General features: G+C 42.2%; 1 protein-coding gene across 2 annotated transcripts; it reads left to right on the top strand.

Annotated features, from left to right (window-relative positions):
• Positions 1 to 247: 247 nt before the first annotated feature.
• LOC149359665 (sodium-coupled monocarboxylate transporter 1-like) lies at positions 248 to 26,675 on the top strand. 2 transcript variants are annotated; one of them, XM_089569098.1, is made up of 17 exons: positions 248 to 340; positions 4,614 to 5,638; positions 6,697 to 6,765; positions 8,971 to 9,022; positions 9,747 to 9,814; positions 11,071 to 11,151; positions 12,385 to 12,458; positions 13,145 to 13,219; positions 13,819 to 13,948; positions 17,549 to 17,637; positions 19,320 to 19,429; positions 19,505 to 19,572; positions 20,159 to 20,245; positions 23,265 to 23,431; positions 23,866 to 23,963; positions 24,693 to 24,814; positions 26,503 to 26,675. In XM_089569098.1, exons 2-17 carry the CDS (start codon positions 5,300 to 5,302, stop codon positions 26,560 to 26,562), a joined length of 1,689 nt encoding a protein of 562 aa, XP_089425224.1. In that variant the 5' UTR covers positions 248 to 340; positions 4,614 to 5,299; the 3' UTR covers positions 26,563 to 26,675. The 2 variants fall into 2 exon arrangements, with proteins under 2 accessions (XP_089425224.1, XP_089425223.1); XM_089569097.1 differs by having other exon boundaries at positions 13,145 to 13,285.
• The last annotated feature ends 904 nt before the right edge of the window (positions 26,676 to 27,579 follow it).

The raw sequence follows: 27,579 nt of genomic DNA, 5'->3' as shown, positions 1-27,579 counted from the left end.
AAAGCGGACCTATCTCTTCTATTGACGAATAGTGTTCAAGAAATGTCGGGTGCAGTACGCAGACACCAATAATTGGCTGTCACTGTACCCTGCCCTCGAAACTTCCGCTCCTGATGTCTTGTAGGCAAGATCAATCGTTCCCATGCAAACAGGAGATGCATTTCTTATCTCGCGTCTTGTACAAGGGTGAAAGTGCGCATCCTTCACGGTAAGATACGCGTGTTTGCCAAACTTCTCAGTATGGCGGCAAGTGGTTGGCTGATAGCATCAGTGGCACTTCGACGCGGCCACAAGCTTTCTATGCGCTGAGCGGCCTGCACGGAACGTCGGCTCCCTCCAGGTTGGCAACTACGGCTTTATTTTCTTTCAATCTATTTCCGGGGTCATTTTTTGCGCAGAGTTTCGTGAAAACTCATGGTAGATATTCTTTAAATTTTTATCTAAAGTGAATGAGATGCAAATATAAATTTATCTGCGTACCCACGTTGCTATAACAAGATCTAACCGTGGTGCCGTGAATTGGCACTCCTAGAGCATGCGTTCAGAAAAGTCATAATTCAGTATAAAATATCTTAAACTGAAGATGCCAGAACCGGCCTGAAACAAACTATTCTCATCAGTGAAGACAACTGACAGCTGTGTTTTTTTTTTATCCTCACGTTTTATGTTGTTGAGCAGTCATTGCTGCTTATGTTATAAAGGCAACGTTGTCTGAAGAACAGACAGTTATTACCTTCAGTGTGTGTTCGAGCCAGACAAATTTCTTCCCGCCTGCCCGGCTGGTCTAAAAAGTTTATCAGCATAAAGCGTTTCCATTATCCGGTTGTCATAACCATTGTGAATTACTTTTAAAGCGCTATTCAGATGCACAATATCAGGGATGCAACTGCCGCATATTATTCCGTACATTAGTTCGTGAGATTCTAGCTTTTGTTTTGTGAGATGCGATGCAATCTAGTTTCATCGAGCAATTTGCATACTTTCACACTTTGATGCTTGTTTAACGCAGTTACATTTAAACCCGATATTCTGAATTTTTTAGTTGCTAAAACTTATAGCTGCATCACACCGTCTCGTACGTCCAAGACCTATTCGATCAGCTTTGCTGAGTACTGCAGTTTGGCGTCTATTGACTCAGTCGGTTCCTTCGTAGCTGTTACCTTGAGATAAACAATCTTCTTACTCTTGCGCTTCGACTTCCTGCACCGCGGAGTCTGTTTGGCTTGTCTGGAGCTTCTTTTTATCTTGTTCCTGTAAATGTTCTTTTTTTCCCTTTAGTGATGTTATCTTCCTCCAGGTCGCCGACACCAGTAGGCTGACCAATCCAGCATTTTCTTTCCTTTAGCTGAGCCCTAAGTCAAAGCACCTAATGCACACATAAAATGTTATAGTGAAGATAAGACTGAAATATGAAGCTGCCCTGGAAAAAAAATAAAACAATTGACCTCGTTTGTAGTTAAAGTAGGTCACTCTCTCGCGGTCTTGCATTTCTCAAAGTCCATGGCTCTATAGACCGAATTGCTGTTTCAAGTTGTTTGAACATGAGATTGTCATGAAATTTCTCACTCTATATTTAGGTGCTCTAAATATGCACAGCACGTTGTCAGTGCTACTGCATTATAAAAGTTGAAAATGTCTGAAGCTTACCAAATAACATCGTTCAATCCCTTTAGTAATCGCGAGCAATGTCAGTGGCATAATAGTTGGCATTGGATATTAATGTTCGCGTTGTTAGATAACCCATTCTGCTTGTCATGAAATTCCTTCTCACTCCATTAATAGTTGCTCAAATATGCGCAGCACGCTGTCAAAGCTACAGCATTATAAAAGCTGAAAATGTCTGAAACTTACCAGAAAAATCATTCAATCCCCTTAGTAACCGCGAGAGATTTCAGTGCCATTATAGTTGGCATTATAAATGAATGTTAGCAAAACATTCTGCTTTGAAAACACATATGGAAGATAGACGCCACAAAACGATGTATCCTTTACTGCGAGCGTAGCAATATGTGTGCAGTTGAACTTCATCCCTTAAACGCTGTAGCCATTTCCCCAATATATATAGAATCGTCCAAAGTAAAACGTAATCTAGGTTTTCCCACTTGCACTATCAGCATCGTAAATGCAACCCGAACACCAGAATAGAAATATATGAGCCAGTTGAAAGGAATACCAGCAGTGTAAAAGAATTAACACATCCACCTTTAGCTATTCGCTCCAAAGAAGTGAAAAGTAACTCAACTAGCATAAAGTTTCCTTCAATCCAAATCTTCTATGTTGTTCCAATTTCAGTTCTCTTGTTCACATTTCATTTCAAGCGTACAATGCTCCCGTAATCCGTCGAGGGACATTTGGTATCTTTGACTTGTGCTCCCAGGAAGTCGCTTTATGATAATACGCACGTCTACGGTCTGAGAGTGTTTCGTATCACCAGCTTCTTTTCTCAGGAAGCCGCTCGATGATAATCTGTAGCAGGGAGCTCTTTGTGTCACGGGAATGCTGCACAGTGAATACACGGAGTAGAGGAGTGCATAGTGGGGGTGATGCCTGAACGGGTGGTTTTTTCTTAAACGCCGTTTGATTTTGAGTACAATCGTTTCTTGATACAAAAAACACTGTTGGGCCAGTTGGTCACGCATGTTGAACCCTAAAGCGAAATGGTGGACACGGGAAAAGATTGGAAAAAGCACGACGAGCAAACAGTGCTAACTAGAAGCAAAAGTTTATTCGTGAAGTGAACACCCAGCATAGACTCATGTATAAACTTAACAGCCGATTCAACAACGGTCACCGTCTTTCAAACCTCAATACGAAATCACTTCACTCTACGCTTTTTCAAATAACTATTATTCCGCAAAATGTTGCCACATGAAACATGTTTATGCGCCCAACGCTATCGTTTCGTAAATGGCTACAAGATTTATCAATGCAGAATATCGCTTCTGGACGCATTGGTCACGTCAGACTTTGCTGTGAGAGAATGTTTCAGTTCTCACACGAAATTATTTCTGCAATGCTTTACGCGGCCAATATGGCTGCACGTGTGGTGGTCTCCAGTGTTGATATCAGAATGACTAATACAAAAAAGCCGCCAAAAGATCACTCACTTCACCATCCAAGACAAGCAGTGATTTAATACCAGCCATTTAACAGTTTCGTACCTCTTTGTAACTTTTAATGAACCGATGCATCGAAGATTGGCTGATGTATCTTGTAAAAGTATACACTTCTTTTCTAGTAGCCCTCCATCGTTACTTTATAACAACAACAATTTTGGGCGTCCAAAAAACTCTAATGGGCCCTTTAACAACTACTTTGGTGAATTCACAGCATGCAAAATGTACTCCATATACTCGTTTCCGCGTAGCATTCGATAAAATCTACAATGTCACTGTGTTCTTAGTAGCCAGCGCTTTTTAACAGAAGTATGGAAACACCCAGAGGAAGTTTCGTGAAAATAAAGGAAGAAGATTGGTCTGACTCCTCGAGTCTACTTTTGTGAAAGCTGTTGAGGACAGATGGGAAAAAAAATGTTCTAATATAGCCAGGTTTATTATTACGTCTGTTATTACCACAGGCTATAAACGCTTGTGTTCGTTAGATATATTGTTTATTTTACTTTTTACTCGAACATCGGACAGCGTGAATTGCTCGACTTTGCCGAAAGAAATGTGCTATAAGTGGTACTGCTGGCGACATTAGGCGTAATGCTTTTCTGCGATTGAGGGCAATTAAAAAGATGTAGGAATGAAAACCCTTTTGCTATAATTGCAGCGCAAGCTGTTACTGGCGCAATCAGCTCAAGTGCGCTTACTTCGTCTAAAATACGATTACTGCACAGAAAATCACCGCTCCACAGTGGAAGAGCAGCGTGAAAGCGGTAACCAATGGCTGCACTCACATTGAGAACAGAGGTTCTCAAGGAAACGAATTATGCCTTTTCGTCCACTTCTCCAACTACAACCTTCCTCTTCTCTCATTGAACTCCTGCGATGGCATAAAGTGTGCGATAGGTGTGGTTCGCAGCAGTATAAATGTCAGGGAACGGGATGGCGAAACAAAACGATCATCGATTTCTTCGTAGTTGGAAAAAAAAACCTGTGAAGAGATTGAGAACAAGAAGCCATGAAAATCGTTTATTGAAATGTAAAAGCTAGAAAGCAGCAGCCTTAAAAAAACAACTCCTTTTTCCTTGCTGTGAATGAAATCAACACCTGCACACATAGTACGGTTCACATCAAGAATACCTCTTGTCGAGTTGGTGTTCAAAACAATTCCAAAAAGTTGCGCACAATGTACCAAATGTCCAGCGTCGAAAAACTCGCAGCATACTAATATGTAAAATTTACACGGCGCTGACAAATTTTTGACCACATATAAATTTTTAAATGGGAGTACGATGGCTAATAAAATCCTGAAACTTTGGTTTTTGCTATACATTCGCTCTTTAATCTTTTAACACTTTATAAACACTGCGATTCCTGTGACAGACGAGTCGTGGCAATCGCAAATTCGAAACTACTTTCACTGTGCTCTCAAACACTGCAGGACTGCCAAACAAATTCTGGTCGTTATATCCTGTTGCCGGAAATGTTTTTTTTTTTTCGTTTCAGGTAGCATGCAGGGACTTGCCAAACGTAAGAGACCTATAAGAGTGTGAGCTGCCAAACCCAGGCTGTCTGTTACAAGGGGAGAGAGAGACAAAACCACAAGCAAATACACAAGCCACCACACCATATGGCAAAAGCTGCGTAAAGCGAGCGCAACAGAAAAAGGCTTCAATGCAGGTTGCAGTAACTTACAGGGCAGCTGTGAACACGAAAAACGTTAACTGATACGGCAAATAAGAGCTTGACTGAGTGAAGAATGGGCGGCACTCATGCCAACAGTATGGAGATAGTGAAGATTTGTAACTAAGCATGAGTGGATCCGAAAACAGTCCACCCTAACCAGGCAACAAAGCGTACGGGCATCACTGCATATCGGAGCACTGGTGCGCGGCAAAAAGAAGCGAAGTCAACATAAGGTGGAACGCTCAAAACGAACTCGACCTCAGAAGAACGCCACTTACATTGCCCTTCGAATGGGCGACTCTTCAGAATACAAAAACTGGTTGTCTCCGAAGACTACTCACAAGTGAGCACTGCCTTTTTGGTCCAAGAAAAAGCCGTGTGTAAAATACAGCGGATTTTTAAAAAAGGAGAAGCCATCTGCGTCGTGAAGACGACCAACGAATAGAACGGGACAGTCAAGTACTACTTGCTGACACGTGGCCACGAAAGCATTCTCAAAGGAAACAATGGCCGTACCAACATTCACTGCGGTAGACTACGTGGTGCTGACTGGGTTTCTTGCCATGTCGGCTGGCATCGGCATCTTCATCGGCTGGCGTGATCGCGGAAGGAAATCTAACAAGCAGTTCTTGACTGCCAACAAGGAACTCGGCTGGCTTCCAGTTGCTCTGTCTATGATGGCAAGTTTTCTCTCCACCACCGCCTTCCTCGGACTATCCTCGGAAGTGTACGTGCGGGGATCCACGTTATGGTCCGGTGCCATAGCTACCTCTGTGGCGATTCTCATGGCGGCGTTCATTTTCATGCCGATGTACTACAAGATGGACATTACGAGCATCAACGAGGTATTTTACCCTGTTTCTTTTTTCCTTTCGCAGTAGTTCCTTGTATTTGGCCGTCCCAAATAGTCGCTAACTTCTCAGTAGTTGACCTCTTACCCTTTGGTTAGAGGTCAACGGCACACTCATCATTCCGCGCAACATTTTAACTGCAACAAGATAATGAAAGCATAGGCATGGTCGCCTCGATACTTGTGTATAGGCTAGTGATTGTTCAAGAACATGTAAGTACTAATGAAGAGTGTTTTATATCGCGACCTGGGCCAGTGTGCGCACCTAGCGTAAAACATTTTTGGGTGCCCCCGTTTCGTACAAAATTTGAGACCGGAAGAGTAAAAAATAGATCACATTGTCCATAGGCCAACCACTATCGCAAATAAGCTCTTTTGGTAGTCTCGCACATATGAGGCCTATACTTGGAAATTATGCATATATATCTTAAAAAGCTTGCACAAAACATTCAATGGCTCAAGGCTGACAGTGGACCGATTAGCTAGCATCAATAACTTAACCCATGATTTTTGGATAGAGCATGAACTTCTTTTTTTCACAAAACGACACTTTACACTTCGGACGCTGTTTGGTACCCTACGCTGGTCATGATTTCATGGAGGCACAAAACATCTTAGAAATAATTTGAATGTCGCTTTTTGTCACATGCTCTTTACTAAAACACCCGGTTTGATTCGGGGATTTATTGCAACGCGTGCTTAAATTACACTGCACCCCAGTTTCTTAACTGCCGCAGCTTAACCCGAAACGCTTTCTTGGTTAGCAAGCATTCCGCATGCTTTATCACAATGCAGTTAGTGTCAGAAAGCTGCGTGTGTGCAATTCCGGCAATGTTCACTAGAACTCCTGTGCTTACACGTCACGTCAAGCCGTTTCAGCCACTGAAAACGGATGCTTTAATCTATCCTCTCGTAAAAACGAATGGAAGACCACAGAGCACCATGCAATAAAAATAATGGGTGCATGTGAAGGCAACCACAGGCCAAATATTTATGCTTGAAAAAAAAAAAGTAGGAGCATCTACGAAATGGCACACGTCTTTTTTCTTCCAGTACCTGGAGAGGAGGTTTATGTCCATAGCTGTCAGAAAAATTGGCTCCATCCTCTTCATTGTACAAACAGTAAGTAACGGTCCTATTCAGCTCCTTGATGTTAAGTTCTCCAGGAAAAAAAAAACTGTTCGCGCGCTAATTCTTTTTCTGCTGTTGATACATTCTGTATGCATTAGTAAACAAAAGAGGCAACCGGCAAACTACCGTATCGTTTTTACTCACGCATAATAATGTTCAGATTTTTTGATGCCATGTTCTATTTCAAGCTTGAAATAAGTTGTAATGCAAGCAGTAATTAAGCCGCAACATGATGCATACTGGAACTTGCCTAAAAATAGCTTAGGATTGTTTTGTGATAAGCTCACACACCTGAGATAAATGAGCTTTTCTAATGTGCCTATTACGGATAGAACAGTTAGTTGAGAGACAGAAGATGACAATCGCAGTCTATCTACTTAAGATTTCCTTGGAAAGTTTTTTCATTGTGAGTGGTTTTTTTTTAATCTCTGAGACATCTTCAAATACGGGACTGTACGTTGTACTTGAAGCTGGGCTTGTTGGTGCGTCATCGTGGAAGACATGAGAGCGCAAAACGAGGACACGGACTAGTAAGGGAAAGTGATGAGCGCTGCATTTTCAGCAGGATTTATTCACGGAAGAACGTTTATACAGCCTTTGCCCTTATCCATGCTCTTAATCGCAGACATTCACCTCTCACAGATATGCATCAAGAAACAGCATTTCACTGAGGCGAAGGGCAACGGACGTGTCACTAATGCAACTGTCACCTCGCTTCATGATATAGAGGGCTTCCACAAGCTCACGTTCTGTCCTATCTCGGCTTTTCAATAGCACTTTGCAATCAGATAGTGTTATTGAAAAGCCGAGATAGGCAAAACGTGAGCTTGGGGAAGCCTTCTATATCAAGAAGCGAGGTGATAGTTGCATTAGTGGCACGTCAGTTGTTCTTCGCCACAGTGAAATACTGTTTCTTGATGCACATCTGTGAGAGGTGAATGTATGCGATTAAAATCATGGATAAGGGCAAAGGCTGTATAAACGTTCTTCCGTGAACAAATCCTGTTGAAAGTACAGCGCTCGTCCTGTTCCCTTACTCCTCCGTGTCCCCGCTTTGCTCTCTCATGTCTTCCACTGCACGTTGTTTTCAGTACATCACAGGCCACTCAGTTTAAATATGGATAGCATGGAATGGCTCCTCTTGTGCGCCAAATATGGATTCAGGGAGGTGAAATTCCTCACGTATGCACCTATTAAGGGCCCTGAAGTGCCATAGAAGTTACTGAAATTCGTCCCGAAATTTAGCGAAGGAAGCAAATTTTGGAAAAAATAATGACTTTTTTTTACATTTACTCTGAAATAATGCGTTTTGTATGATGTTATCTGATATTTCAAAACAAGACGTCAACTAAATGCGGTACTCTAGCAGAACTTTCGCGAAAACACCAACACTTCCTTTTCCCTCTGACGCCATCAGAACACGTTTTCTGTGGCCATTCCCGCTCGAATCATTGGCCAACAGAGGGCGATATATTAGAATACCTTCAACCTGACGCACGTTAATACAACGAAGTTGTCAGTACCAATTTGGTGCAGGTGGCATTTTCACAATGCGACGCGCAATGCCGACACTGAGTACCAGTGAAAAGTTGCGCACAAATCTGTCGGAATAAAATGAACAGCACCCTTGTCAAGTGGCGCTATGCGTTCTGCCAGAAACTTGTGCGCTTAGCACTCAACATTTCGAGTTTTTTTTTTGTGTGTGTGCAGCACCGACCCTAAAAAATTAAATAATTAACTTGTATCTCGTGTGCTAGGCGCTGTATTGAGAGAAAACAGGTGGATTCCTTCATAGGCGTTCTTCGACAACTTCTACCTCTGAATTCTCTCGCTGCACTCATAATATGCCAATTTTATTTGTACTCCCTTTGCAGAAAACCTGCAATTGCACGGTTTTGTACTTCCTTGGTGCTTACGTGGCGAGGCACATTCTCTCGAAACTTCGTTTCTATTTCACTGCGCTCACTGTATCGCCTAAAATTCCAGGAGAAAATTGCTAGCCGATCCTTTGCATTTCCAAAGAACACCTTTTTTGTGTCGTTGTCCTCCTCACAGCATCAGAACGGAATCAATTTAAAACACGACATCTAACGCCTACCTCACGTTCTCACCTGACAAAAAAAGGACAGAGACCATCTGCACCCAGTACAATGTGTTTGAACGATCACAAACGACCTCCTTATTTCAATGTTACAGCTGCTCTACCTGGGTGTTGTGCTGTACGGCCCGTCACTTGCTCTTGGATCAGGTAATGCGCTCTCTGCACACCTTGACAACTTGTTCCTTTTTCTTTTTCTAGGTTATGTCCTTTATGCCTTCAAACCAGATTGTAATATATTCATACATGACATGAAATAAACGGAATGTAGCAACAGTATTTTGCAAAATCGACCTCTCCTATCATTTCGTGGTCTTGTGTATCATCCTGAAGGCTTATTTCAAGCAGTCAACAATTTATTGCCTGTGCTCTAGGAGTTGTGCTGTCGAGACACATTGGCAGATGCATTGTAGCCATTTATGCGCTAAAATGACGTGCCATTTTTGCCCGCTGATCACAATTGCCAAACCAATCTCTAGATCAGGGTGTATGTTTGGGCGAGTAGGTTGCTCATGATGAAAAGCGAGTGCTCTAGACAGGGACACAACGAAGACGACAACACATGCGCTACTTTGCACACCTTCCATAAGGGATAAGCGCATGTGTTGTCATCTTCGTTGTGTCCCTGTCTCGAGTATTACAGTTTTTCATCAATCTCTAGAATCCTTTTTTCATGCTTGCTAAGCGATGTTGCTATGTGTCCTAATTTTATGCCACGAGACAATAAGGTTCGAAGTGGAAATTGTACTTAGTGCAAACAGCGCCAGCGCGTGTGTTCGTAGTGGCAAAGCATGATTATTTTGTGCGAAGGTGGCGTGAGATTTCTACTTCTAGTCTCGTTACTTCCTCATGCTTCATTTCCTGCCTGTTACAGTGACTGGCTTTCCGGTGTGGTCTTCCATCCTCCTCAACGGGGTCGTCTGCACATTCTACACCTCCATTGTAAGTTTCCGCCGCGTCCTATCGTGCAGGCTAAACATAATGCTTCTACATCAAGCACTGTAAACTGCAATTCACTAACATAGTTGTATTCCCAAAGAGACGTGATTTCAATTCGCGTTGAGCCCTAAACGTTTCTTGCATATTTTATAATTTCCGGATTTTGGTAGTGATGGCTACGAATGGGTGGCCAGACAGAAATGTACGAACGCAGAAAACAAAGATCTACACGCGTAATGTATTCTAACAATACTAGAACAAAAAGAAAATGGGTGCCGGGGGCACCGCAAAACATCACGAAAGGCGTTGCTTTCGCATGTGATTTCATACGTACCTTATATACTGCATTTACGTTGTCTGCGGATAAAGGCGTCTTCAGGATTCCTTGCCCTTTACGGATTTAAAGAACAACTGATTAGACTTCTTTAGGTCTACAACCCCGAACTCCGCTCTGATTTTTGTAATCAATTGAGTTCCAATAAAACATAACCAGTAAACTTCAGTCAATTAGCTGGCCAAACGTTATAGTTTTCTGTATTACTGATGTCCGGAGTAGCTCACAGCCGGTCATGAATAGTTTTCGTTTTTAGACTTGTATATTTAGGTATTTTTGTCACTGTTCGGTGAAGCATTCAGTGTAGGAAGGTGTAGTTAAGCTTTGGGAACTGTAGTGCGCACGGCACGCGGGCAGATATATCATTACTGCTTTTTTTCTCCATTAAGTTTCATGCTCTTGTTACGGTGCGATCGCTTGTATTTGCATCCGACGAAACAGGACAGTATAATAGCTGGGAACTAGGAGAATACTCTAGCTTGAACAAGCCACTCCACAAGGTTTCGCGTATCATCGCTACATGGGATGGTTAAGTTCTCAATTTAACTACCTAATTTGTCCTGTGCAGTTCGCTCCCACCCGACCATCACCTTATTTAGTACAGAAAAATCTTACTTGTTATTCTATTCAGAGGTTCCTTATGTTTGTATTTTGCATTCTGCTCGCGCATCTTGAATCTCTTATATTTCTGCTGTTTGTTAGAAAGTCATCCGATCAATATCTATCCATACTCGACCAGTTACCGAGCGCTACAAATTCTAGAGCTGGCAAGCTGATGTGTCCTTCTAATATGTGGGAGCAAAGAACTCTCTTTGACACCAAAGCTATAAAAGGGTGTCGCCTTCAGAAACGGTATCCGTTGCTTCATTGCGCAGCCTTGTGTTTCTCAACTCTGGCGCATGTTTGCCCTCAAATTCTCTTGCAGGGTGGCATCAGAGCGGTGGTGTGGACCGATGTGGTTCAGATGCTTCTTATTTACGTGGGATACGCCATGGTCATCGCATGTGTGAGTGCAGACTGTGTGTCTTTATGGTGGCGGTAAAAAGCGCAGCGTATTTAAAATATGAAATCTCATGTTACTAAAAACAATGCGTGAATAGCACTATTGCCTTCGTAGAACATGCGGCGAGTGCATTGATGTTACTTTGTAGAACCTTCTTTCCCGATTGGCTGAAGTGGTTTGGCAGCGAATGATTAGTAAATGCGAACAGTTATGTTTATTCCACCATGGTTGCCTAACATCAGCTTTCGGTAATGTTGTCATGCCTGCTTTTAATCCACATCATTATCTGGCGAAGCGTACCTCGATTTAGCAGTTTCAGCTGCTCCTCTATGTCTGCATCTCGTTACTGCCTCCACGAACTTTCGCATATCTCTGAACTGAGCTATGCCTTAACTGAACTCAGCCTGAACTGAGCCTTATGCTGAAGCGATCAGTTAAATGTGTGAGCTGCTTATTGCATCAGAGTCCCTGTGATACGAGTTAGAGCTCGCATCATCTAACGAACGGCAACGCTAACAAAGGTGTCCACTTCAATTATACCTTGCCTACGATAATTGCAGACTTAAGCCCAAAACTATTAATACGAGAACAAAGCAACGGCCTTTTAAGTCTTTTTCATCCGTGCAACTCTTTATTACTGATACGAACTCTCTCCCCCATGACGATAAACATTTTTGGAACAGAGCTTTCCTCTATGACGATAAACATTTTTGGAAAAGACACATAAAGTCAGAGTAGCAGTTCGGTGCCCTTCTCGTGTCGATGAGTGCAGCACAAGTGCACGACCTTTATAAGACTTGATGCGCGTTCTGACAGGGTGTTGTGTGCCGTGCAAACCCTCCTCCGTTATATTTTGTTCCAGCTCACCCCGAAGGGACCCGCAGTATGTCAGCTTTAATGCAAATGTCTTCAACGGAGTGTAAATGTTCATATAAGTTGCATTACATGCAATTTCTTTGTTACTTCGAGAAATATCCAGAGTAAGTGCCGGCAATGCTGCTGAAAGCTTTCTCTAGCATTCTTATGGCTAGCATTCTCCTCCACCGCTACCACGATCAGATTTGCCACCGGACTGAACGTTCCTGGTCGTAGAAATATATGCCTTCGTAGTGTCATTACAGTAAAGGCTGAAGATAGATTGAGACCTGTAAAAGAGAGGAAGCTTTCGGTATACGCCGCAAAATGCTGTCTCTCGATGATTTCCTGTGATACTTCTTCTGTCATGTGTCACCGCAGGGACTCCACCACGTAGGAGGGTTCGCCGCTATGTGGAGGTCAGCGGATGATGGAGGCCGCCTTATAATCACCAAGTACGACGAATATGCTGATGATCTATACTTACCTGGGAACTGAATCATGAAGTACCTAATGCGAAAAGGCCCCTTACGATTGCATCAGTAGCAGCGCTGATTTGTTGGACACCACATTTCGCGTTTCATTGGCAATCATCAAGGCATTTCTGGCCAAGCTTTGCTTTAGGCGGACCTCACTCGATCTCCTGGCTACGGTCTTGAGGCTATACAAGTCAACACAAAATGCCCTCGACACATTCAAAATAGCAACAATATTTATAGATGACAACTAGCATAAAAACTATATCAGCACTGCTCAACCGATAAACAGCAGAAGGATTGCTTCAACAGCTTGGTGCTAATGACTGTTTTTAAATTTTAGCTTTCTTCGAGCAACGCTGTCCTTTCACAGGAACAGTGGCTGTACTGCCAGGAAAAGCCTCTTTCAATGCCGTATTTAAAGAAGCTAAAATGGCCCTAAATTTATCGGTTTTTCGGGCTCTAATATAAGCCGCTCCTACATACCCTCAATACAAAATGGTGCTAGCTTGTCCAGCCGGAGTTTCCGGATAATTTTTTACTGGTCAGTCACAAGCGGTACAACGAGCAAAATGTTTTTATGGAGAATTTCGAAAACCAGAGTATGTTGCCAATATGTTCTAGCAGCTAAACTTGAGGTTTTCTTTCTTGCGCTTGTTTTCCAGCTTCAGCCTGAGCCCGTACGAGACGTACACAACGTGGACTATGCTTGTGGCCTGGACAGTCACGTGGATGGGCATGTACTGCACTAATCAGACACAGGCACAGCGCTACACCAGTATCCGTTCAATGAGGGATGCCCGCAAGTGGGTACTGGCGCATGTGTTTCATATAACCTTGTAATGTTTTCAGTTTCAGTTTACTTTATCAGCACTCTACTATGCACATTTTGTACCATCCTTAAAACATTCAATGCAACTTCTAGATATCACAGATATCTTAACTAAATGTAGCGCCGCCCTTTTCAGGTACTGAAAGTAAAAAGAGTGGGCATTTGCTGCCAGATTGTTTTGTGTTTTTTACCATTCGCTCTAAATGCCCTCTGTTTTTGCGCGTAGATGTGTCCACAAGGTAAACATGTTTGTTTTTGGTCGTGTGCATGCTGTCATACGAAGGTATTATTTCTAAAGCTTCTTTTTTCAGCCGTCGCAGTTAATCGTATCAGGATGAAATTCAGAGCTTGTCCGCAAAGAAAATCAAGCTTATAGAGAAAGTGCAGCCCGACTCATCCCAAGCAAACGGACCTGTACATACGATACTATGGCGCAAGTTATATGCTCGCTCCACTCCTCGCGGTTCATGCATATCCGCAAACATTTAGCGTTACTTTGTGCGCCAGGGCCCTGCTGCTCTGCGTTCCTGGCGTAGCGCTGACCATCTTGCTGTCCGTGCTATCCGGCCTGACCATCTACGCTGTGTACAAAGACTGCGACCCCAGGCTTACAGGCGACATCGCCAAGGCAGACCAGGTAAGAAACAGCCGGCCCTTCATAAATGGTTTTTCTGCCCATTGCATAAAATATTCCTCAATTCGAGCAACGTTAACAGCCAGCTGAAGTACCACAGTCCACTTCTTTTTTTTTCTGATCAAAGGGGCCCCATTATTGTTTCACTAGATGCAGGCTAGATACAGAGCTTAACTGATCAATGACATTAGTGATCATTTGCCAGTCTTCTGTTTTCTTCCTGCCAGATTATATAAACCTAAATTTTCTGTGATAACATATAAGACTAGAGATATTAATGAAGAATCTTTAAATAGATTCAAATCACTGGTTGACGATGTTTCCTGGGACACCATACACGAGATGACCGATGTAAATGATGCCTACGAAGCTTTTCTTCATAAATTTTTGGCATGCTATGATGAAGCTTTTCCGCTGAAGGAGAGGAAGGTTAAAAGTAAGAAGTTTAGAAAACCATGGATAAATAAGGCATTGTATGATAAAATTAGAACCAGGAATAAAATGTACAATAAATTTATTGAAACTAGAAATACTGATCTCTTTGCTGAATACAAAAAATATAGGAACAAACTAAATAAAGAACTGAAGACAGCCAAATCCGATTACTACGTTCAGCGCTTTTCGGCAATACGCAGTGACTCTAAGAAAGTGTGGTGGCAAGTAAATAATTTGCTGAATAGAAAACCTCAGTCTGAATTATCAGAAATAGTTACAGCAAACGGAGTATGACTGGCTCTGATTTAGCAACAGCAATGAATAAGTTTTTTGTTAATGTGGGCAATGCTGATTGCACTGACCCAATCTCGTGTGAAACGTACTCAAACCTAATAACACCTTTATCAAACTCTATCACCTTCTATTCTGTAACTCCCACTGAAGTAGCTGGTTTAATCAGAAACTTAAAAGACAACGCATCGGCAGGGCATGACGATATTAAGTCTTCTCCTATGAAACACGTGGCAACGGCCATATGTGGTGTCTTAACGTACATTGCTAACCTTATGCTTACAACCGTCACGTTCCCAAATTACTTAAAAATAGCTCGTGTGTGTCCCGTACATAAGGGCGGAAACAGAAATGAAATATCAAACTATCGGCCGATCTCTATATTGCCAGTGTTATCTAAAGTGTTTGAGGGAGTAATAAACATTAGGCTCGAAAGCTTTTTTCATAAATACAATATTATAACTAGCTCGCAATATGGATTCAGGCAGAAAAAGTCTACAGAACAAGCATTGATAACCATTAAAGAGAAAATAATTGATAATGTTGAATGTCGGAAATACACACTTGGTTTATTTCTTGACTTTCGAAAGGCCTTCGACTGCGTTCAACATGACATTTTATTACAAAAACTGGCGGATTATGGAGTGCGTGGTATACCTCTTGACTTATTAAGAAGTTATTTGTATAACAGGCTACAGTATGTGCAAGTTCATGATTGCTCTTCCACTGGTATGATTATAAAACAAGGTGTTCCCCAAGGATCAATTCTGGGACCATTATTATTCATAATATATATTAATGACATAACTAATATTCCTGATTCACCCGATCTAATATTGTATGCTGATGACACAAATGCCTTTTTCACAGAATGTTCCTTGCCTAGATTAGCAATAAGGGTCAATGATTATTTAAATAGGTTAGAGAATTGGTTGATGGCAAATAAACTTGGCCTGAATCTTACGAAAACTACATACATAATATTTAGGCCCATCAACTCTACTGTACAATGTGCTGTAGTTATAAAATACAAAAACAATATCATAGCACAAGTGTCCAACCACAAATTTCTAGGTGTTTGGTTCAATGAAAACCTTTCATGGAATGTGCATGTTTCAAATTTAGTGAAAGATCTCAGTAAAACTGTAGGATGTCTATACAAAATTACTAACTTAATACCAACTTGGCTCAAGATTTCATTGTATTATGCTCTTTTTTATTCCAAAATATCATACTGTATTCTTGTTTGGGGAACCACTGGATCCGGTAACTTTAATTAATAGGTTGCTTGTTCTCCAGAAAAAAGCTCTAAGAGCCATTGAAGGCTGTTATGGGAGACCGCGAGATTTACCTACAGAACCCTTATACAAAAAACATGCTATTCTACCAGTACAACAAATTTATTACTTTCGTTTACTGCAGTATATTCACCATAACAGATTGTATGCCACTCTACCTGACAGGCCTGCCATAATGTACCATCTGAGAACACGAAAAAAACTTCTGCCCATCACTCGGACTAACTACGGGAAACAGAAATTAACTTTCCAGGTACCATTTGTCATCAACCAAACTTCACTAGAACGGGAATTCTTGTCATCAACTAAGGTATTTAAAAAATGTATAAAGAAATATTTGGAAGAGAATCCTGTTTAGTTTTCTGGCCTGTACTCGCTATAATATATGTTTTTGACTAGTCTTTGCTTCCATGAAAACGTCCTGCGGCATAAAATTTGTCAGTTCATGCTTGTTTGTGTCATGTTGTTATATTATTTGTTGTCATTGATGTATTTAGTTCATGCTTGTTTATTCATATTATTTTATTTGGTGGGATTGATGTATTCAATTCATGCTTCTTTGTGTCATATTGTTGTTATATTATTTAGTTTCTTTGTTTGTCCTGCATAGGCGCTAAAGGTGTGTGCTGCCGCCTGCATCGGGGAGCCAAGGCCTAGTCAGGCCTACAGCCTTTTGCTTTGGCTTCCGCTTTCATTTTTTGAAAGAAAATAAACACCAAACCAAACCAAACCAAACCAAACTAGAACCATTATTGGTTTCTCAGGACAGCGTATTGGTTAACATAAGGTTCGCAGTATATTACATGTACTATCGCAGTACAAAATTCGTGAGATTTTTCCGTTCGCGGGACTACCGATAGCGATTCATCAATCGGCTTGTGGCTCAATATAAATTTATGCAACGAATATAGTGACCACAATAAATAATTGGAAGGAACACTTAAGCTCCGCCTTAAGGGTATGACGCGACAACGTAGGGGGTTAGGAAGCTTAGGCTTTCCATTCTCAGCATTTATACACCTTTTAACTCACTTTTCATTCCTTCTCAATTCCCTTAATTTATTGATTGATCAATTACATACAGCAAATTTTCTTAAGGAGCATCATCAAGCATTAACTTTCATTCTGAGCATTTTGACACTTGCGAACCTCCTTTTTTCAATCCTTTTATTCTTTCATTTCTTTAATTAATCAGTCAATTCAATGATTTCTTTACTTGGTCATCATTACACCATCAACTATCAATCACTAGAACCACAATTTACCGTGATATGATTTGTTTTACGCAGCGCCCGATTTATTTCCGACACGCGGTGCCGACTACGCAGACGACTTTTCGATCGAACAAGCTGTGTACACTGTCCCGTAAAAACGTAAACGCCGTAGCGGATATCACCACCAGCCACTCTGAGATTACTCTTTACATGCATAGCCGGTAATATCATATACTTGGATATACCCCCGTGTGGTGATGTGGCAAAAGTTCTGGCAGGAGAGCGCATTTTTTGCTCACGTGTCCACCAGTTTCGCTTATGTGAAAGCGGTTTATGTGATCTCTAGGTTATTGCTCTTATTCCAGCTGATGCCTTACATAGTGCAAGATCTGCTACGCGACTATCCTGGACTTTGCGGCGTGCTAGCAGCTGCTGTTTACAGCAGCTCACTCAGGTAAGCTCTTGCAATAATCTTATGCCGCTTGTCTCAGGGGCGCATGTAGATTTAGGACATGATTCTGGACATGTATACGTTATACGTATAACGCGTGTTTCTATGAAAGAGATCACATGATCCATATTTGACTTTCCCTATCCCTATTCCGTCCTGTCTGTTAGCACAGTTCAGTCATTTCCATCATACATGCACCAATCAGCCCGACTAAGCCCTGTAAGAGTCTTGAACTGAAGGCTCCATTTAAACATGCCAGTTTTAAAGAAATTAATTGCCAAAATATAACCATGGTTTGGTTTATGGGGTTTAACGTCCCAAAGCGACTAAGGCTATGAGAGACGCCGTAGTGGAGGGCTCCGGAAATTTCGACCACCTGGGGTTCTTTAACGTGCACTGACATCGCACAGTACACGGGCCTCTAGAATTTCTCCTCCAAAGAAATTCCAGCCGCCGCGGCCGGGATCGAACCCGCGTCCTTTGGGTCAGCAGCCGAGCACCATAGCCACTGAGCCACCGCGGCGGCCAAAATATAACCATTATTTAGTTGCTCGTTATGTAAAAATTCTCATTATGTAAAAAGCTCCGTTTTGTAACATGACTGGTGCGCTATACTTGAAGACTGCGGAAAAGAAAGTGTGGTATTTCCCATATACCTTATGTTTTCACATATCTGAGATGCCAAGATGTTATTATCAGGTAACACATTTCAAAGCGCTCGTTTTGCTTTGAAAAACACCCCGGCCATTTTGTATTACTGGCTTGCACAGGTCACCATATAGATTTTGGCTGCGAGGGCCATCACTTTTAATTTTATTTCTTCCTCGAGATTATCACAAACATCATCTCGCTCGATGATGCGTACCTCTCTGGAGTGTGTAAGGTGCCGAAGCACCGTGAAGAAACCTCAGTTTAAACGTATTCCAGCCGTTGCGACAAGAACAGTGCCTACTGGCGCTGAATGAATGATGTTGGGCCTGTTAACAAGAGATGAGACTCATATAGGTCATCACACTGTGTCTCATCTGTTTATCATCTATCATCTGTGCACACAGATGACAGATGGAAACGCGCAGTCCTAATCACTGTGGCCACTGTCACTGAAACCAGCCTAAGCAGCATAATTTGCGCGAAACCCTGCCGCTTTAAATCAGTGGCTGTGGTGCTCGGCTCCCGTCCCAAAGACGCGGCACGGATTGCCTCCAGCAACGGCCGAACTTCTATGGAAGCAAAATGCAAAAACGCCCGTGCGCTGTGCGATGTCAGAGCACCTTCAAAACCAAACTTGGCGCAGTCCTCCAACACGGCGGCTTTCATATACCATATGAGACACTGGTGCGTTAAACGCAACATATCATATAAGACCACTTTACCAAAACAATAGCGTAGCTTTGGAGGTAGCAACGGCAGTTTCACCGCTACATACTTGTCTCTAGTACACCAAAGCATCGTTAGATTTGCATGTGCCTCGTAATTCTAAGCTGCAATATTGTCATAACCCTTTTTAAATTTTCTCATGTCTCCCTTCTTACGTACCAGCTTTTTATACCCCAATCGAGCCTCTGTTTCATTCCTCTAAAAAATTCTAAGCAACAGTTCTTTGTGTTCTTTTTCGGTAATTGACCGTAAAGCGCCTTTCGTGACGTGCCAAGTTCTTTGAAGCTAACTTAGTAGATTTCTTCCAGCACGCTGTCGTCTGGTTACAATGCCCTCGCCGCTGTGACCTGGGAAGACTTCGTTCGCCCTCGGGTTGAAATCAAGGAAGCCACTGCTCTGAGACTCACTAAGTGCATTGGTAGGTGTCGGCACAACGCCTTCATACAGGTCGGGCTTTGAGACAGAAATTTCAGTCATGCTACTGATATTGCAGCCGCAGCATATGGAGTGCTGTCGATAGCCCTTGCCTTTCTTGCCGGTTCAATGGCATCTATTTTCCAGGTGAGCAAACATTTTTGTGAACTTTTAAATGATATTTGTTTTTGTGCAGGAGTGGGCTGGTGCTTTGTGTCACAGGACTACCGTGTCGCTGCAAAGGCGCCCATGCAGGAGACTGATCTTTTTTATTTCAGCAATGCCTATAGACCCTATCTAACTTTGTGGAGCAATAAAAAGTAGGCGTTCATTTTATTTCAGACTGTTAGATATTTTTCTTTTTTTTTCACCTCCTCTGTTCAGCTGAAAGCACGACCCCCTCCTCCTCTGGTTGTTAGAGCTTATTTCTGCGCTCAAAAATTGTTTTAGATTATTATCGCTTTATAATTTAAAACCAATATTTCATTTACTGGTAACACGTACAGCGACGAGATTACATCTTTATTATCTCGATTATCGATTGTTTGTCTTTTTTCAATTCACACGGTAGCTCTTGATTTTGTCATCAGATGGTACTAGGTGCTGGTCAAGCTTAGAGCACCTCTGTTTTTAGCTGTTGTAAATAGCATTGCTTTGAGAGAATGTACACAACTAAAGCAGACAGCGCGGTGCATGCGTCACTAAATTCGACATAACGCTTCTGCTAGTGCAGGCTGTCTCATCCCTGGTGGGCGCCTTGGCTGGTCCCCTGGTGGCCATCTTTGTTCTAGGCTTCTTTTTTCCCTGCTGCAAGAAAAAGGTGAATGCCAACGTGCAAAACCTTTAATATCTTTTTTGTAACACCGTCGTGCACTCCAGACAAAGGGCTATAAACCAAAAGGCGTTTTTTAATTCTTCCGATTTTTCTACTTGAGATAAAAATCAAGGACTAAAGTTTCCTTACCTTGTTTTTTATAGCACCTCTTCAGTGTGCCTCTATTGAGACTCATCTGTCATCATATCATTCTTGGTGATGACTGTTTCGAGTAGTGCACTCGTCAGCGATAATTTTCAATTCAGGATTGTTAATGCATCTTGACGTATTTTGGTTTGCGACTCTTTCTTCTGTACCAGTAGCTATATTAGAAGCATCCACGACCTATGCGACTCCTACCCGTTGTATAAAAAAAGCCTGCAATATGGCGCACTACTCACCGATACTTACCTACTGTGGTCTAAAAAAACAGTACTCTGAACATGCATTAGCTACGCAACCAACCATGCACCGCATTTACTGGTTACCGGATTAAGTATTACGCTCCTAAAGAAGCGAGGCAGTGAAAAAAATTAAAAGCCTTTTTTTTTTCAGCGGTCACCTCAGTAAGCTGCCACATAAGTCACTCATGTTTCTGAATTTCCGAATAGGTATTACGCACCTAAATAAGCGAGGCATTGAAAAAATTAAAAGCCTTCTTTTCAACGGTTACCTCAATAAACTTCCGCATAAGCCAGTCATGTTTTTGAATTTCTTGCAGTCATCACGTACTCATCCGTGCTAAGTCGAAAGCCTGCTGCTTCAGGAAAGGAAAGCACGTACACAACCTAAAAGAACCGAGAGTTTTTTTTTTTTGTTTTTTTGCAGTTCTTTACAGATAATGAGTGCAGAGCTCTCAGAATATTCTATAATGTGAAAAACAACTTAATGGCCTTGCGCCACATGTAATTTTCTGAAAACAATCATTCAAAATTTGTAAGTTCTTAAAATTATCATTGACCTCCATCAGAATGTCATAATAAACAATGCTTGTTATGTGCTCTGAATAGGGAGCTTGAGCTGTGTGTCCTGACCGGGTTACAGAATGATGTTAATGGCCCTCCTGAAATTTCTCCGCGCCTCGTTTTGTACAATATGGTGGGCGTGAGACAGAGTATAGCGCCCTTGCAGGGCCGCCCATTTAAAGTACCATTAGGTTAATTTCGTCTAAAATAATTCCCAGCAGGTGAATAGCTGATATCTACGTCCAAGTGTAGCGGTAACCCAATGTCACTGCGAGCAGTTATTACCCTGAAAGTGCGTTCAGTGTTTCAACATACCAATGAAAGTTAATCATCCATCAAACGCTACCACGTACCTACAGCAGCAACCTGACGTAACTGGACTCGAACGCTGTTTTGCATGCATACAGGAAAAAGCATAGACGACAAAAATAGGATGTAACGTACACTGTAGATCACATATTGCAAATTAGAGGACTTTACTGCTGACGATTTCTGTCCAAGAATGAACATACTCGCCCACTTCTACTGAGCATTCCGTAATGACAGCTGTGAGATTATCGTTAATTGTTTGAACGTTAAGGTTGTCTTCTTAAGTTAACGCATGATATTGCCACCTAGTATTGCCAGGTGGCGCACAGCTGACGACGACGAAGTAGGGCTCGTGCCGTGAGGACTCTGTCGCCTTTGCTTCCCCAGCTTGCCTGGTCTTCTCTGTCTTCGTGCCTGGTATTAAGGCCCCCTTCGTCAACAATACGCTACAATATCTGTTCTGCAGCGAATGTTTGTTCTGCAGAACTGTGGATCTGAATAGCATGCAGGAAACCAAAGTAATGTTCAACAGTCTAGCAAGGGAACAGCAGTTCGCAGTTGGTAGATAGGTACTGGAAGTAGTAGGAGAATGTGTCTAATTAGGGCAGGTAGTGACCGCTGATCCGGATCATGAGAGGGAAATCTCTAGAAGAATAAGAATGGGGTGGAGTGGATGTGGCAGGTTATCTCAGATCATGAATGGCAGTTTGCCAATATCCCTCAAGCGGAAAGTATAAAGCAGCTATATCTTACCGTTACGTACCTATGTTGTAGAAGCGTGGAGACTAACGAAGAGACCAGGACAGCAGTTTGGGCATGTTGGTTATTCATTTGTGACGGAACAACGCAAAACACCGGGACAAGAGACAAGCGCTGAGACAAACGAATAGAGTTCAGCTTAATTTAAGGACAACGCAGCGAGCTATGGAAAGAAAACTTCTTTAGGGGTGTACGCTTGGGAGAAGCTCCGTAAACCCCGCATTGCCCTTCGCGGGCGAAGCCCAGTTTCGAACGACCTTCGCAGCCTTCCTTTCGGGTGCGGTACCCTTCGGCCAATGCGGCTCGAACACTAGCAGAGGAGCGCAACAGCCTTTCCCTCATACGTGAGGACAAAGCGGCAGAATCAGCAGCAGTAAAAAAAAACGGATACTAGTCATGTTGATTATCGGTCCAAATAGTTTGTACAAAGTTTTCTTGGCTGAATAAATAAAGATTGATTGATTGATTGATTGATTGATTGATTGCCTGATTGATTGATTTATTGATTGATTGATTGATTGATTGATTGATTGATTGATTGATTGATTGATTGATTGATTGATTGATTGATTGATTGATTGATTGATTGATTGATTGATTGATTGATTGATTGATTGATTGATTGATTGATTGATTGAAATACGAAAAGTGTAACGCTAAGAGACCGATAGCGGGCAGTGTGGATGTGAGAACAAACGTGGGATAATGATATCGTAGTCGAAATCTAGAGTAAGAAGTGAGCCTGGGCAGCACAAGTAATGCGAAGGCAAGATAACCGCTGGTCATTAAGGTTGACGGAGTAGATTACAAGAAAAGACAAGTGTAGCAGGGGGTGGCAGAAAGGTCGGCGGATGAGATTGAAAACTTTGCGGAGATAGTGTGGCCGCAGCTGGCAAAGGACAGGGTTAATTGGAGAGACATGGGAGAGGCCTTTGCCCTGAAGTAGGCGTAGACAGGCTGATGATGATGATAATGTGTGGTGCATTTCGCAGGCTCTCTTGGTGGGCACTGCTGCGTCCGTAGTCATCTCAGTGTGGCTCGCCCTGGGTGCTATTCTGTACCCTCCGAAACATCACGCTCTGCCCACTACGACAGCAGGATGTTTACACTTTAACCGCACTATCATCGCAGGATCCTACGAGTTGCCACCAACGCCAAGGTGAGTTCTGATGTCCATCTGCAGAATACAACTCAGCCGCACATCAAGTTTCCTCTCTTTACATAAAGAAAAGTAACCAGATTGAGACTCGCACTGAGAACGCTTTCAACAACGAATAAAAATTACGAGAAAAGAAGAAAGAGAAAAGGTGTAGCTCTTTCCTCAAAATCATGTTTTTTTAATGGTGTTTTCCTTGAGCTTTGGAGCTTGCGCGTCACGTAAAACGACACGTTTCGGGAGAGCGCACGCTTGCTTCAGTCGTTCGTGCGGTGTTTATTGATAAAGCAATTTACGGATACGTTTAAGGATAAAAGGATTCATTTCGCATAGCAAATTTGACTGCAGCGCTAGTACCACCAGAAGTCGCTGCCTGTACAGTTTTCCGGGTGCGTCAGCAATTTTTGAGTTCTGAAGTTTGCTGTGCCTTCACGCAGTGGCATCTTTATGTTCTACCATATCTCCTTCATGTGGGTCGCCGTCGTTGGCTTCATCGTAGCCATGATCGTCTCATTGATTTTCAGTCTCATATTCGGTAAGCCTTCCTGGACTAAAACCTTATCCGACAGAATAACTGAAAAGTGCGCGATGTTTGCTGTACCTCACTACAAAACACCATATATATTCAAAATGGCATCATAATTACATTACTTGTGTTGTTAAGGCGTACGCATCATTTTCTTTCGAAACAGAACACAATTCAACGCACAACAAAACAAGCATTAAAATATGTTTCACGAAATATACACGGTGAAACCTCGCTGGCGTTCTTTTCTTTTGATTTTTCTTAGTCTACCAAAGTAAGTTAAGGTCCTGTGTTTTTCATGTTGCCTGAACCAGTAGAGCATGAAATTATATTCCGCAGCCATTTCCGTCATTTCGAATTCGATTCCTCGGCGCATCTGCTGTTAGTGTTCAGTTTCTTTTTTTTTTATCTGCGAATTTTTACTTCATGATGAGTTCTTTAACCATTGCTATACGAGGAGAATATCGTATTATTGTTCGTTACATTTGCGTCAGAAGGCAAGAAAAACACTGCACCATAGCAAAACACTAAAGAAGCAAACCGATTAGTGAAGTACCTCACAAAGACATCGCTCATTACAAAAGTGCATGGACATTTCCTCAAAAGATCAGCCTTTCAGGCTGTACTAGATGTATTATATCAGATGCATATATTTTTTCTAAATGTTCTTTCAGCTTGCGCTAAAGAAGCTGGCTGTTATGATGTTTTATGCTAAACGCTCATCTCACTCGCCCTCAGAACGGCACGACACTGGAACGGTTGATCCAAGGTACATCTTCCCCTTGGTTCGGAAGTGCATGAAAAAGGACGTCCATAAAAACAAGGATACTAGAGATGGGCACCAGCGTGTATTACCTAAGGTGAGTATAAAAAAAAGAAAGTCACCGCTGCCATAAGCTGGTCAAACGCACTGCCTGGTAAAATAAATGTGGCCAAACTGTCCTGGAGCAAACGGCAATCATTGTGCCTCGACTTGTCAAGGTCTCCTCGTGCGGGCATTGAAGCTCCCGAAATCTGCGTAGGAAAAAAAACACACAAACTTCTAACGGGCAATCGCCGGGCCGTTTTTGAAGAGAATATGTCCGAGATATGTCACGAAAGAAATTGCTGTTTTTATATCAAGCCGAGGGCTTTATGGCGCAGGAGCGGAAGATATTCCATCCTATTTAGCGTCCCTTCACCCCTCCGTTTTCTTCATTTCTTACGCCTTTTTCAGGGGTTGATGAAAGCAAGTAAAAGATTTTAATGGCGAATATATAATCATCATTCTGTTATCTAGTGTGCCCTAACAAATCTACGCATATCCATCCTTTTTTTCATTTCTTTAAAATAGGAACATACATGCTGATAATGCTATCTTCAGTCAAAGGGCAGCTATATTTAAGCAAAAATACGCCGCTTTTTTCACTAGCTGGCAACTTAAGCATTTTGTAATTTTTAAAACGAACACTCAGATTTCTATTTCAACCTTCGCTGCAGCCATTGCTCTTTCTGTCTTCTGCCTCTTCCTGTGTATGTTTGTTCGTGTGCGCAACGCCATCCCAAGAAAGCCATTGCTGAAGGCACACCACCCAGAGCAAAGACAGAGCGCTCAGTTGTGCCATTTATTTTAGTGCAGTTGCCTTCCGTGATCTCACAACTAACTGGCTATGCAAGCGACTACATATATTCCGAGTTTCAAATAAATGCAGTGTCATTGTTTAGGAAGAGAGATGACCCCTCTTTTTCTGTTCAGTCGTTTGTGTCAAAGATTATATTTGGTTTTGTGTGTGGGTTGTGATGATTGGGCGTTCTCTTTCTGTGAAATGCGATTGCAAATGTAGAACACTGTAGGCACGAAGATTTATTTATTAAAGGTGTTGTTCACTTTCAGCACCTTGTAATAAGCTAATCATTAGCTTGGGCGTGAGCTGGTGACTGCTTGCAAGTGGAAGTGAGGAATGAGCAATATAGTACTTGTGAGCAGATGAAAAGCTTCAAAATTAGGCCGGTGGCAATGGCGAGAGAAAGCTTTCTTCATTTATATAATGGAAAAAAAATTTTATTCTCCCAACCAGCTACCGCCTAAACAGCGGAATTTCTTTGCAGCCTCTGCTCGGTTTCTGGGGTTTATCACGAAGGGCACTGTTCCTGTTTTGCAAGAAGCATTTTTTTTATCAACTTCACGCGTTCGGGAAAAAATAGTTCCATAAATATGCATGGCAATGAAGAGGCTAAAATTCCGGCAGTTCCATTTCTATCAATAAAGAAAAATACTCCAGAGTGCACAACCTATTACCGGAAATGTAATAATAATCTTTGCAGTTTATTTTAAAATAGAGGAGTGATTCTGATCTAATTTTATTTAAAGGTTCATGAGTTCATGGTTGAACAGAAGTGAAATAGTTTTGGAGAACATAGCTCCCAGTAGCTCTTAATTGCGTGCTAGAGGTGGCAATTGTAGGGATGGTCTGTGGATCTGGGGTCACAATTCGAAATTTTGCGGCGTTATAAAGAACATTACTGCCCTGGCTGAGAGTAAGTTTCTTGGTTTTTGTTTTTTCCGCAGCATGAAGCCGAACAAATGGAACTCAAAGCCCTGGTCTTACAACGACGTCAGCCTGCTTAGCAACGATGCGCATCGTATCTTTACAGGCACACTCTCGTCTGCCATTGCAGGAAAATTCTAGCATTAGCAAGGCCACCGGGAATTTATGGTACTCTCAAGAAGTGTCACCATACTCCAATAAATGGCGCAGGGTAACATTGCTGCCCTGAATAATCTTCGTACGTTCATGGCGCATTTAAATGCCATTTCGAAAAAACGGAACGGCACAGGTCAAGTGCCCCAACAAAGCAGATTTCGCTGCGTCGCTGTCAGTTTGTGCATCTTTACACCACGCGTGTGTTCGAACCCTCTGCCACAGTTTGAACACATGTGCACTGCGGCCTCATTAAGGGATTATCTATGTCAGAGGGAATGGAAGTACTGTGAATATCTCTCTGTATACGATGCACAAGTCAGTTTTCTTCTCCTTACTAGCTTCATTATTACAGTTTGAGACAGGCCATGCCTGTCCTGAAGCCTTTTACAAAAGGAGCAGTCGTACCACTTCTACTCATTTGCATGGGCCCGTTCACAATTGCCTGACGACGGTTTTAATCCAAATCATAGCGATGCGCCTATTTATGCTGGCGCATATCAGCAAAATATAGTATATCGATTTCTCTTGAACAGTACGCAAATTGGCCTAGAAGAAACATGACAAAGAGTCAAATATTTTAAAGCAAGGGCGTGGCTGGCCATGCCTAAAACAAAATCTTTTTGTGTACGCGAATCTTAGTTTCCATCTCTAACGGAAGCAAGCAAGGTGAGGCGTTTCTTCAGCAGTCTGGCCTTTCGAAACCAGGCAGTCGTCGCTGTGATCCAAGCATTACGCCTTATTTCACTGATGTTGATAATCCCAGTAAGAAGCCGGCATGGTCAGTAAAGCTTTCGCCATTAATTTCATGAAAAAACAAATGCACAGTACCGCCCGAGCTGCGATGTGTCCCTATATGGCTATGCTCCTTTTTTATGTTATAAGAACGTGACATGACCTTTTCATTCAATCCCCTGCTTATGATATTCATCCGGAAGCCCACC

Source organism: Amblyomma mixtum, chromosome 2 (genome assembly GCF_055824585.1).
Source record: "Amblyomma mixtum isolate Tamu chromosome 2, ASM5582458v1, whole genome shotgun sequence".
NCBI classification, from domain to species: domain Eukaryota; kingdom Metazoa; phylum Arthropoda; class Arachnida; order Ixodida; family Ixodidae; genus Amblyomma; species Amblyomma mixtum.
This window is presented reverse-complemented; position numbering and strand designations above follow the sequence as displayed.